Source organism: Artemia franciscana, chromosome 11, assembly GCF_032884065.1.
Source record: "Artemia franciscana chromosome 11, ASM3288406v1, whole genome shotgun sequence".
Taxonomy (NCBI): domain Eukaryota; kingdom Metazoa; phylum Arthropoda; class Branchiopoda; order Anostraca; family Artemiidae; genus Artemia; species Artemia franciscana.
Genome location: NC_088873.1, coordinates 44,473,870 through 44,487,430, shown reverse-complemented (window position 1 = coordinate 44,487,430; position 13,561 = coordinate 44,473,870). Strand labels below are relative to the sequence as shown.

At 33.1% G+C, this 13,561-nt stretch overlaps 1 protein-coding gene across 1 annotated transcript in view; it reads right to left on the bottom strand.

The window, feature by feature from the left end:
- Window positions 1–3,651: 3,651 nt before the first annotated feature.
- Window positions 3,652–13,561, bottom strand: part of LOC136033272 (neural-cadherin-like) — a gene marked incomplete at its 3' end in the record, with an annotated part of 123,706 nt that continues 113,796 nt past the window's right edge. Inside the window, 3 exon segments of the mRNA XM_065714029.1 lie at window positions 3,652–3,841; window positions 6,391–6,573; window positions 9,410–9,599. Coding sequence (XP_065570101.1) covers window positions 3,652–3,841; window positions 6,391–6,573; window positions 9,410–9,599 — 563 coding nt within the window.

The window sequence follows — 13,561 nt, the reverse complement described above, 5'->3', positions numbered from 1 at the left end:
TATTTTGGGATAAACATATTTATAATGATTTTTGAAAAATATGTTTTCCATATATAATGAAATAGGGATCCATATTCGTGTCTTTCTATTTGGAAAGGCCCGAAATTTTTGAATGTTATATTTTGCTAGTTTCTGTTAATTTTTTGTTGACCATTTTTACATTTGACAGATTTCTTGTTTGCTTAATTATTAACATTCATCTTGTTTTGATTTTTTCTGATTTCTTTTCTGATTTTTTCTGGTTGTTTCTGATTTTTTTTTTTTTTTAACAGTTACCTGACATAAGAGGCGAGTCCGGCTCTATTAGATCTTCTGATAGTCTTTTAGAAATAATTACCTTATTCTTATATTTTATTAATAACATTTATATTTTTTTGTATTTAATTAATTATCTTATCTCTTATTAATGTTTCTCTAGCGATTTCTCAGAGACAATGATTCATTTTTCATTTACAATTTGAAAAATTGAGATATAATTTCATTTTTTTTCTACGATATTTATTTTGTGAAGTTAATAAATTACGTAACCTGAATACCCTCCTAGATTCTCAAAGCTAGGTAGAAGCCAAAAAAGATGCAAGTTCATCCTAGTTTTTTTTTCGTATGTTCAGCTTCATGAACAGACCAGATACTGCTTAGGATGCAGTAAACAACCATTTCGACTGTCCCTTCCTTATTTTCTCACTCACAATTTTTCGTTCTTGTTCTTACTCCCTTGTCTTCAGCAATAGGTGAAAAAAAAAAACAGCATAAAAAGATGAAAGATAACAAAATAAATTGAATCCAAAAATACCTTAAAAAACTACTACAGGGTGGCCATCTGACATCTGACACGGACTCCCCCGGGGGGGGGGAGGAAGCACAACAATTAATTATTTGATAATTCAATAAAAAGTGCCCCCCAAAAAAGGGAAAAAATTTAGGATTCTTTGAGGGGGTGACCCCATTTCTGGTTATTATGTTTAAGGCTTTACTGTAATAATTTTGCATGTTTGGACTTGTTGTTCTTAAATTTTATGAACAATATTTTATTTTTCATGAACGAGTCACACTTTTTCTGAAGCCCATGAAGTAATCAGTAATATTAATCTTTTTCAAAGAAGTGTAAAGAAACTGCACCTCTACACAAAAGATAGGAAGCACGGGCACCAATTCAAGAAAATATAGGGGGGGATTTTTTCAGTTTTTCAAATGTAGATAAAAACATGTATTTTCAAAACCTAGAGGGCCAATTTTGTAATTTTGTTTTATTTTATCGATCAAAATACAAAACAATTTTTGTTCAAAATCAGGGGGTTCCTCCCTCAGATTGGTACCCCTGTTAGTAAGTACTATACTTAATACCATGAGAAGTACCACGGGCAAAAGTATAAGAAATTATATTTCTCACTTGGTGATGCTCAAATGAACTAATTCCTTTACAAAACAGAACGAACCACAGAAGAGCTTCTAGCAGACAACTATGACTATCCTAGAGCGTTCTAGGACTATTCTAGAAACTAATTAATTTACAAAACAGAACGAACCACAGAAGAGCTTCTAGCAGACAACTATGGCTATCCTAGAGCGTTCTAGAAACTAATTAATTTACAAAACAGAACGAACCACAGAAGAGCTTCTAGCAGACAACTATGACTATCCTAGAGCGTTCTAGGACTATTCTAGAAACTAATTAATTTACAAAACAGAACGAATCACAGAAGAGCTTCTAGCAGACAACTATGGCTATCCTAGAGCGTTCTAGAAACTAATTAATTTACAAAACAGAACGAACCACAGAAGAGCTTCTAGCAGACAACTATGACTATCCTAGAGCGTTCTAGGACTATTCTAGAAACTAATTAATTTACAAAACAGAACGAACCACAGAAGAGCTTCTAGCAGACAACTATGACTATCCTAGAGCGTTCTAGGACTATTCTAGAAACTAATTAATCTACAAAACAGAACGAACCACAGAAGAGCTTCTAGCAGACAACTATGACTATCCTAGAGCGTTCTAGGACTATTCTAGAAACTAATTAATTTACAAAACAGAACGAACCACAGAAGAGCTTCTAGCAGACAACTATGACTATCCTAGAGCGTTCTAGGACTATTCTAGAAACTAAATAATCTACAAAACAGAACGAACCACAGAAGAGCTTCTAGCAGACAACTATGACTATCCTAGAGCGTTCTAGGACTATTCTAGAAACTAATTAATCTACAAAACAGAACGAACCACAGAAGAGCTTCTAGCAGACAACTATGACTATCCTAGAACGTTCTAGGACTATTCTAGAAACTAATTAATTTACAAAACAGAACGAACCACAGAAGAGCTTCTAGCAGACAACTATGACTATCCTAGAGCGTTCTAGGACTATTCTAGAAACTAATTAATTTACAAAACAGAACGAACCACAGAAGAGCTTCTAGCAGACAACTATGATTATCCTAGAGCGTTCTAGGACTATTCTAGAAACTAATTAATTTACAAAACAGAACGCATCATAGAAGAGCTTCTAGCAGGTAACTAGGACTATTCTAGAACGTTCTAGGACTATTCTAGGATTATTCTAGAAACTAATTAATTTAGAAAACAGAATGAACCACAGAAGAACTCCTAGCAGGTGACTAAGATTGTTCTAGAACGTTGACTTTGTCTTATTAACCGGAAATTTCATTCTATACTACGGATATAGAAGATGCAACGGGAAAATAGTTAAAGCTAAATTAAATTAAACGCAACATATAAAGAAAATACGGAACATAAAGAAAATCAGTGTAAATAGCCTGAATAAGCATATAGAAATGACAAAAGATTGCCAAACTGAAATTATATAAGAGGCAATCCGGTTTACGAAAGACAATCTAAATTTAATTTAAGACAATCCTCTAAATTGTAGCCGTTTTCTATTAAATTCTGTAAATTGAGAAGCAATACAAGTTTTATTCTAGTATTTTTTTTTATAGAAACGAGATTATGAAAAACATTTAAAAATGGTAATATAACCGCTTTAGTTCAGCATCGTTAAGATAAGGGAATTAATTCGAGAAATGTTTAATTCACTTCGAATTCTAACAATTCTAATGAATCATATGTGCTTGATATAAAATTATCAATGTCCAAATTATCTTTAGAATATCTTTTTCAATAAGGGCAGAAAAGCCAAAATCAGCTATTAGTATAGTTATTAACAACTTAATATATATTATTAATGAAATCAATATAGTTGCGGAATGAGAAGACAGCCTTACTATTATGAGCACAAGATTTAGTGTCAAAAAATGCAAGTCCAGAAATTGATTTTACGATGTCTCATGCATGTTTAATTGTCATGCAATGAGTTAAGAATGGTTCATATTTTTCCCTTGGGTAGAGGGGAGGATGGGGCATAACTCGGGGACTTCGTTACTTTTTCAGCTTCCGGTAAAGCCGAGTTGACTTTTTTTTTCTATGAAAATACTCAAGACTGAATTTGGTGTTTGATCTAAATTGGCTAGGCGAAAGAATAGATAAGGAATTATTACGAGGAAGGTTTGCCTGAGGTTTGTCTAGACCAGCCTAGAGGTTTTTTTTAGGCGGGGTTCAAACCAGGCAACTCCTCCCACCTTCTGGGTACGGTCCAATTAAAATCTTTTTCTTATTGAAAATATCATGGTTACCTGAATTTGGCTGGCCATTGCTGTTGGGTCTTGCAGAAGGAGCACCGTCTCTGGCTTCAACTTCTAAAGCATAAGCGCCTTGCTTCTCGCGATCGAAAACCACTTTTGTAAAAATTTCTCCTGTTTGTTCATTGATTTCAAAATAATCCCGGCCTTCGTTCCTTGGAGAGCGTACAATACCGTAGAAAACCTATATTTCGAAGAAAAAAATGCTGAATATGACAATCATAATAAAAGAGTAGAAGACTGGCATATTTAAGAGAAAAAAAGTAAGTGGTAATTGCCTCAAGGATGTGAAGCCAGGAAAAATTTGTTTAAGGTATTTCTGTTACTTTTTTACGAGTCAGACCAAAATGTTACGAGGAGGGGGGAGTTTAAACCTGCTAATCTCTAGGGTGAGTTCAAACCTGGTAAGGCCGTATCCCCCTGGATGTGACCTTACCTTTTTGAAGTCCAATACCTGTTAAAAAGAGAAAATTAATGGTCCAAAGTGGATCATATTTCACCGATTTTAACAAGCATATTTACTTTTTTTCCCCTCCTTATTAGTCTTTACAGACATTCCAGCCGAGAAGATGTCAAAAAATTCCAGCCGAGGTAAAAAAAATTTAGCAATGTTTGCTTCATTACCGACCTAGGCTTTTAATTTTAATCCTGGAAATTTCAGTTTTTTCTGTAGCAGGAAAAAAAAAATTAATTTTAACAGTTCACTTTGGAATAACAGTGGTTCCTTTTTTCTAAAAATACTTTTTCACCCAATGTAACACTTCTCACGTTGTATCACGGTTGCAGTAATACCTCCAACCTAGTAAAGCGCGAAATACGGCCTATAATAGCCACAAAAATTAAAAACGCGCTTAAAAAACTGTGTAGTGAGAAATATTGTGATTAACAGCCAGTTAATGAAAGGTGACTATTATTTCAATTTATGTTAACAATAAAAGTTCAAATCGAAAATTCTTTTTCGGCATTGTGAAAAAAGCTTGAAATATATATTTATTTATAACCCACTTACATAAAAGTATAAACAGTGGAGTAAATACAAGCGAAAATCAACAATAACGTTGCACAAAAAAACAACAAAAAAACTAACAACAATAGATCACCCAAAATAATTAAACGACAATGACATTAAATAAATAATTTAATGAAAAAAATGAATTAAGCAGCGATGAGGCGACAATCGCCAATACACTGTTTCCGAAGTCCGATTCCGAAGTCCGATGCTGTTTCCGATTTGTGTAAACCAGTCAGCTTTTCAGTAATATTCGGGAAGTGAAATTTATTTATTAATTTCCTACTAAATAGGAAGATAAAGAAGATATTTGCAAAAACAGAAATAGGGTTGGAAACTATAGGGTACGGAAAACGGAAACCGAGTTGGAAACTAACACATTAGAATGAACATGGTGGAAAATGCAAGTTCTTTTCGAAGTTCTACAAATACAGGGAAATGTCCTACAAAAACGTTGGCTTATTTGACACAGTTTTATAGATATACGTCGCATATACTCCAAAACAAGGATTTTTGCTCGTTTTAGGATTCAACTTAGCTGTTTGCTTACAAAAAATTTGTCTTTTTTTAATTAATTGCAAATTATATGCAGTTAATTGCATATAATGCAAAATAACTGCAAATAAACTTTAAATTCTGAACTCTAGCTCATGCGTTTCGAGTAGTTTTTCAAAATATTCGTAATTCAGTTTCGTAAATTCAACTAATCTACATTATCTTAATTATCGTTTTTAATTGATTTGAATTAACTGAAATTATTTTAATCCCTAAACCCAAATTATGTACAAGGTTCAAACACAGCAGCACTATTGTTAATAGTCTACCATTAGTTATTTTAGATAAAATAGTCCATCCTAATTTGCAAATTAATGAATTTTGAATTAACTAATGGATTAATCTATTAACAGATTAATCCAAATTCAAGGAGTAATCCGAACTAATGGATCTTTTTATGAATTCAGCTATAAATCCATTTACTAAAGCTTCACTCAAGTCACGCAGTGGATATTTATGTAAGTAGATACCTATATTACATTAGTCATATAATTATACTAGTATACCCCTTTATATATTATATTAGGAACCCCAGATACCCGTGATTTCGAAATTGACTGCTGTCAATTCACAGGAAAGTTTTTTGTTTCAGGTCCAAATTTTTAATTGCAAAAAAGTTCAGCTGAAGAACGTTGTGAGTGCATAATAGATTAATGTTAAAGGTAATTTTGATTACCTTGAGTAATTGAATAATCAATTTGATTACCTTGATTAATAATTAAATGATTAATTATTAAAGGTAATTTTCAAAGACGATCAAATGGCCCGATAAAAATTATAATTTTAAAATTATAATTTAAAAAATTAAATTATTATAATTATAATTATAATGGCCCTGTAATAATAATCACCTAATAAAAATGCTGTCCTAGGAACTGAAGAGGACAAAAAAAAAAGATCGGACTTGGAACATATTTAATTCATAAGGATTGTGAACCAATTTTTTAAATGTTTCCCACAACCACAACCATGTTTCTTAAATCGAGAGGGATTATTTTTTCAATTATTTTCAGGTTTTTTCTTACTTTTCAACAATCTTTTCTTCCAGTATAAAAGGAAGCTCTAAAGTTCCCTCCATTTCCGAACAAAGCTTTTCCTTATAGAGCACTTATAGAGTAGTAATTACTACAAATAAATGATAGGTTTGTTCTTAATGACAGAACAATTACCTGGTTATTCGGGAATGTACCATCCTTATCGATAGCATTCACTCGAGTAACTGGTGTTCCAATCGGTTCACCTTCCAGGACTGTCTCTTGCTCCCGCTCAGTGAAAAGGGGTATTTCGTCATTGACATCCTCCAAAACTATGTAAATCGTTGCTTCCGACCCCAGTTGTTGCACACCATTGTTCTATAAAGCCAAAAATGTGAAAAACACAAAATACTCACAATTATAGCGGAGTAGCCCTACAAATGTGAAATAGCCCTATATTGTAGCCCTATAGATGTAAAGCCCATTTATAGGGAAGCAGTACACTCATCTCAACCCCTCAGTTTCTCACGGTTACAACTTTTGTTTGATCATCGATGGATTTTTGATGTTTGATGATTGTTTGATGGATTTTGTTTAGGTCATGTACTGTTCTCTGAATAGTAATAAAGCTTATGAAATGAAATTACTAAATTATTAACAGATTAATATATAGACAGTACCGGGCCCCGGCACACGGCACGCTTCTATATATGGATTCTCACTGTCACTTGTCTTCTAAACGCAGACAATTTGAGCCTTTTCTTGATGTCATGACGTTCAAATAGACCTTAAATTAAAAGTAGTGCCTTTGTAAAATTAAGTTTTTTTTATTGGATCTTTAACTTTTGCCTCGGCTTGTCTTTTGTCATTACTAAAGATACATCGCTGAGCCTTTGTTTCTTGTAATTGTGCAGGTGGTGGGACAAAAACTCCTTCTTTTGCCTCGGCTTGTCTTTTGTCATTATGAAAGACATATCGCCGAACCTTTGTTTCTTTTAGTTGTTCAGTTGGTGGGACAAAACTTGTTTTTCTTCCAACAATTTATCTAGTCCAGGTTTTGATTTTCAAAGGTATGGTAGGCATTGATGACCTTATCCATGTCAAAATCCCAAACACAATCATAATTGCTATCATTTTAAATTTTGATACGTTTTGATTCTCGCCCTCAAGGTTGATTTCACTGACTCATTCACATGTTCTTTGTCGCATGTTTTCTATCCACGTGTCTTTGCTCTTCATTTTCATTTTTGATACGCCGCCGCTGTTCTTCTAACCGCCTGTGTCTTTGCTCTTCATTTTTATTTTTGACACGTTTTTGGATTTTGATTACCTAAGACAATTTAGCAATGGCATTAGCTTTAGCTGCCCGTATTTGTGTTGCCACAATTGATGGTCCAGGTTGTCGATTTTTAAATCTTAATCAAGTTTGATAGTTCAGGTTTGGGTTCCAAAATCATCATTTATAGTAGCTGCAACTGCAAAGTTTCGTTTTTGGGCCTTTCAACAAACATTATCCGTGGGAGGGGCTGCAAGTTACAAACTTTGACCTGTGTTTACGTATAGTAATGGTTATTGGGATGTGTACAGACGTTTTCAGGGGGATTTTGCTTTGAGGGGGGGGGGGGTTACGTGGAATGATCTTTCCATGGAGGGATTTGTCATGGGGGAAGAGAATTTCAATGAAGGGGGCGCAGGATTTTCTAGCATTATTAAAAAAAAACAATGAAAAAATATATATGAAAATTTTTTTCAACTGAAAGTAAGGAGCAGCATCAAAACTTAAAACGGACAGAAATTATTACGCATATGAGGGGTTTACCTCCTCGTAATACCTCGCTCTTTAAGCTTAAGTTTTTTTTTAGTAATTTCAGCTAATTATTCCACGGCCTTTGGGACTCAGGGGTCATTCTTAAGGAATTGGGACAAAATTTAAGCTATAGTGTAAAGAGCGAGGTATAGACGAGGGGGTGAACCCCCTCATATACGGAATAAAAACATATGAATATAGAAGTTCGTTACGTAAGTTAATTCGTAAGTTCGGTATATTTTTTACTAATGAAAACGTTCGTAAAAAATCAAAAGTTCTAGTTGCCTTTTTAAGTAATCAAAAAATTGGAGGGCAACTAGGCCTTCTCCCTCGCTCTTTTTTTCCTCAACATCTTCCGATTATAACTATGAGAAAGCCATTAAGCCAAAAAAAAATAATATGCATATTTCATTTTAATTATTTATGTGCGGAGAGCCAAGATCAAAACATGTATTAATTCAAAAACGCCCAGAAATTAAATAAAAAATAGTTTTTCTTTTAACTGAAAGTCAGGAGTGACATTAAAACTTAAAACGAACAGAAATTACTTAGTACATGAAAGGGGCTTTTCCTCCTCAACGCCCCGCTTTTTACGCTAAAGATTTTTACTATTTTAAAAAGCAGAGTTAAGAGAAAGAGTCAAACTTCAAACAGAAACCACCCAATATAACCTTCCCATAATCCACCCAATAATTATTTCCAGTGATCTCATCACCCAGCAAATGCTATCCCCTCCCCCCCCCCCCAACAAGTGTCCTTAGATGCATCAAATACTCCTCTTTTCAGCGTGCGGCACGAAATATTTTATTTCACGATTTTGCTTCATAAGAACACTGCACATTAATTGCATTGAACAAGCGCTGTAATTATACGACAATACGAAGAGGAATTCTTCCATAAAATTAGTCCCAATGATCCTTTTCCCCAGGAAATGGTAAACCTAATATGCTTCTAACACTCATCTTCTCTGCTTAAGAGAGAAAAGTACTTTTCTTCCCAAACGTCACACTAGTTTGTACTTTTAATAGCATGGTTCTCTTTTTCCATGTGTGCTCTCCTATAGATACTGCTCTCGCCTCTACCTCCTACAAGCGGTGAGACTTTTAACCCTCTGAAGGGAGGGGGGAAGTATCAGTTTGTATTGGATGAAACGTTTCATTTTACTTTTGTCTCAGTTCAGAATAATCAGACTTTACAGTCGGTTTTTCTCTTTCTACGTCTTTTTTTTAGTGCAAAATAATTCCCTTTGTTTGGCACAAAAAAAATCTTACTATAAGAAATATGTGTTGCCATCTATAGTCTGTATTCCCTAGACAATATTAATATTAGGTTCCTAAGCTTACTAAAATTCGAAACAACAGATGTGATTGACGTGTTGACGATTGACTATGATTGACGTGTACTTACCTCGACTCGGATAGTCAAGTTATACTCCTTAATACTCTCATAGTCAAGGGGGTGGTTGACTTTAATATCAGCCCATGTATGACCATTGTCGTTCCGTTGTTGAAGATAAAAAGTGTCGTATTTGTTAGTTTGAGCTGTTGATCCACGGATAAGGCGGTAAAAAACTGTAGGATTATTCTCAATACCGGAGCTAAATATAAAAAACATAAAATTAATGAAATATCTCGTTGAAATTTATAATATACAAAAATACAGTTGAATAACAAAAATGTAACAATGCGATCTACAGCATATGCTTTATTCTCCATAAGTAGTTACTTGATAGAGGAAACCCCCCCTTCGACCTCGAATGGGTGCATGTCTCCTCTTCAAGGAGTAAGAAACACAGATCAGAATTTAAATTAGCAGTCACAATGAAATATAACCCTATAAAATAGGTGAAAAAAATAAAACCAGGAACATGCAAAGGAACCGCATAATTTGATAAAAAAAAAATTAAAACCTGTCTGATACAAATTAAGACCTAAATTATATAGAAGTTTAATTAATTGTCAATCTGCATACTATAGGAATATATTTTCACCAAAATGTTGACAAATTTGTTCACTACATAAAAGTGTGTCTAGTTATGGGATTTTGTATAATATGAAACTACATTCAACTCGTTGACCTCGAGGTGGAGAATGTCTCCCCTTCAATGAGTACAAGGTTAAGGTCACAATTTTTAGATGCGCAACCCCATTGAATATGACCCTGCAAAACGGAAATATGGGATTAACAGTGTAAAATGTTAACTTCAAACAAAATTAAAACCTGACTTGAGCCAAATACAAATTTAACTTAATTTATATTTATATAAATATAATTTATTGTCAATCTGCATATAATAGAGATTCGTTTTTGCCGAAATGTGAACAAATATATTCACCAGAATAAAGTATTTTTAGTGATGGGGCTTTACACAGTCTTAAGCCATTACTAACTCTTTGGCCTCAAGAGGGACATATCTCCCCATCAAGGAGTAAGAGGGAACATTTAAATAATTAGCTCCAGTGAAATGTTACATGTTTAAATCTAAATAGAATAAAGAAATTGATTGCAACTCAAAATCCATTTGGGATTCATGGCACCATTCATTGGTTCTTTAAAAATTGTAAACCATTTAAGGTGAAAGTAGAAGCGTTAAAGCCTTAAAGCATATTTTAAAGGTTTTAAATATGTGCTTAAAATATATTTAAAAGTTATTCACCATTGCTGAGAGCCCCAGGAATGAGTATATTAAAAAGTCCGTCTATCTTCATCAGGGCCATACCCAGGATTATTCTTTCGGGGGGGGGGGGGGAGGCGGTATTTACAAAAGGATTTTTTCGGGGGGAAGTTACAAAAAACTTCAAGGAACCCAATAAGTAATTGTTTATATTCATTTTTGTTACGTTTTTACGAGTCAGGCAAACATTTTAGGAGGAGAGGGGGAGGTAAAACCCCCTAACCCCCCTGGATATTTCCTTGTTTTGTTGTTTTTGATGTTATGATAAATAAAAAACCACCGAGTTTTCTGTCAGAGCTGTTTCCTTCAGAGCACAAATGCCACTTTGGCCTTTAGAAGGCTCAAGGGGCGTTAACACTACTCTACTGTGCGGTAATTTATGTCCATTCGAATTTTAACTTGAATAATTATGGAAAATTCTGTTCGTTCTACGTTTCATTTATTCACTGATAGCTATTAATGTTAATTTTAAGTTTAAATTATGACTTTAATTCCGGTCTTCTCTGGAAACATTTTTTTCAGTTAATATATTGTCTAATATATATCGTTGAAAGAAATAAACATATTACATAATCAGAGACGGCCATTCACGAAAATGAAGAAGGATGGGGAGGGGAAGATTATTTTTTCAATTTGTTTAACAAAGAAAAAAACAAGGAACTTTTCAAAATCTGTGAGGGGGGGGGAGAAGTTTTTTCAATCAAAATAACAATAAGTTGCTTTTAAGAATCAAGGGGGGAAGGAAATATCCCCTACCCCTTTCCCAATTCGCGCGCCAGTATAGTATTTTCTGCTTAATAAATTATCTTGTTTTGGTTTCTCTTTCTTTTTTGTTTTTGCGATAATTGACTCATATTTTCAGTTATGCTCGTCTTCCAAGAATTATATGATGAACTTGTCAGAATGACAAGTTCATCATAATGACAATGACAATGACAATGACAAGTTCATGCTGAATGACTTGTCAGATACTTTCAAATTTGTCGTCATATTTCTTTAAAACAGTACATAAAAAAGAAGTATAGCAAAAGCTTTTAGAACATTTTTATTTACAAAAAGAAGCCTCAAAAACTTGATTTACCCTAGAAGTTACCCCTAGAACACCTTGAGGTCAGAAAAGCAATCGACCCTCGACGATCGACAAACGATTTTATTACGCTTTCATAGGAGGCATGTCGACATTCCGGTGTTCAGTTTATGAGATATGACATTCCGATGTTCAGTTGTTATTAAATTTGATGTTCCGATATTCATTTGTTAAAAGATAAGCTTATGAGATTTGACGGGAACGTCCGATACATCTAATATCCATTTAATTCTTCTTTTTCCATTTTTTACATCGATAAAAAAAAGTCCCGCATTTTTGTGTTTGTTTATACAATAACACTAAAATAAATATTACAACAAACTTTTTGATCATTTTTATAAAAAGGCTCAAGAAACGCCAAGAATCTGGATTTACAAAAACCCCCCTTGTTTCATTTTATTTCATTTTACTTATCAATAATAAAATAAAACTAAATGCAAATTCATACCTGCTAGTTAGTAATCCATGACAAGGTTACTCTACTAGCAACTTTTTTAAACTTCGATGAGCGTTCGGAAGAAAGGATTAAGTAACATACAAAAAAGTGTCAGCTAAGAAAACTACAAAAGACTATATTAGTGACTAATAATGGCTGAGAATCACGATGCATGCAAGACGACAAAAGACGCCACAAACATCAAACACGAAGACGTTTTCACGAAGACGTTAACACGTTAGATATTAGACGTTAACACGAAGATTTTTCCACACTTCTTTTAGAAAAGACGAGACACTAGTGGAGAGTGTGCAACCGTTACCTCGTGACAATAGAAAATCTAGATGGCACTGTTAAATTTTAACCGCCTTAATAGACCTTTCCTCAAATTGTTGATTCGACCGTCGTTTCCAAAAGGAAGCATAAATCTCTTTGAAATTGAGCTAGAAAAAGCTTGGAGAGTAGCAAATGGTATTGATATTTAATTAAACTAAATATTATAAAAACAAATTTAGTGATTATTATTTTCAAATTTTAGAGAACTGCAAATTATGCACCTTCTTAAAGATTGTAGCTTAGTAGAATACGACTTATCCATCTTAATAGACTTTTCCATCCCATTAATTTTCGATTTAGCTGTCGTTTTCAAGAAGAATATTTCAAACTAAACTGGGAAATATTGGAAAATTCAAACTGATTTAGGACTTTGATTAAATTGAATGTTATTGAGAGAAATTTAGTGATTTTTTTTTTGTTTAATAGCTTTCACATTATTGGGTTACAGGTGGCTTAATTTTATTTCCAAATCTTAGAGCACATCCTTATGCTTCTTTTTAGAGAGTATAATAAATTTCAAATGCATTCGAGAATTTGTGGAACGGTCTATAGAAAGAGTCTATTTTTAGAAAAATTCTTTTTAATAAAATCAGACTTAAAAATTGAAAATATTTTTTATCTGATTATTACTTTATTTTTTATATATTTTTTTAGTGCCATCTTTTCTTTCTAGTTGAAAATTATTATGCAAATTGAATCTAATGTCTTTCTTTATAAATGTATGTATAAAATTAAAACATTAAATATACAAAAAAAAAAATTATAAAAAGAGGTACACTTTCATTACCATTTCTTATATATTTTATTTCTATTCGGCAGGAGAAGGCAAAGTTTTTCACCTAAATTCAAATTTTAAGGCAAGATTAAGACAATGCAAAACCTCAAAAAATAAAGATAAAAAAGAATTATGATTAAATTCAGAAATTATTTTAATTGTATAATTAAATTTGTTATGTTTGATTTCGATTAATCCAATCAAACAATATAACCTTTCAAATGGAGAAGGGTATATTCCCTCTTTTAGTA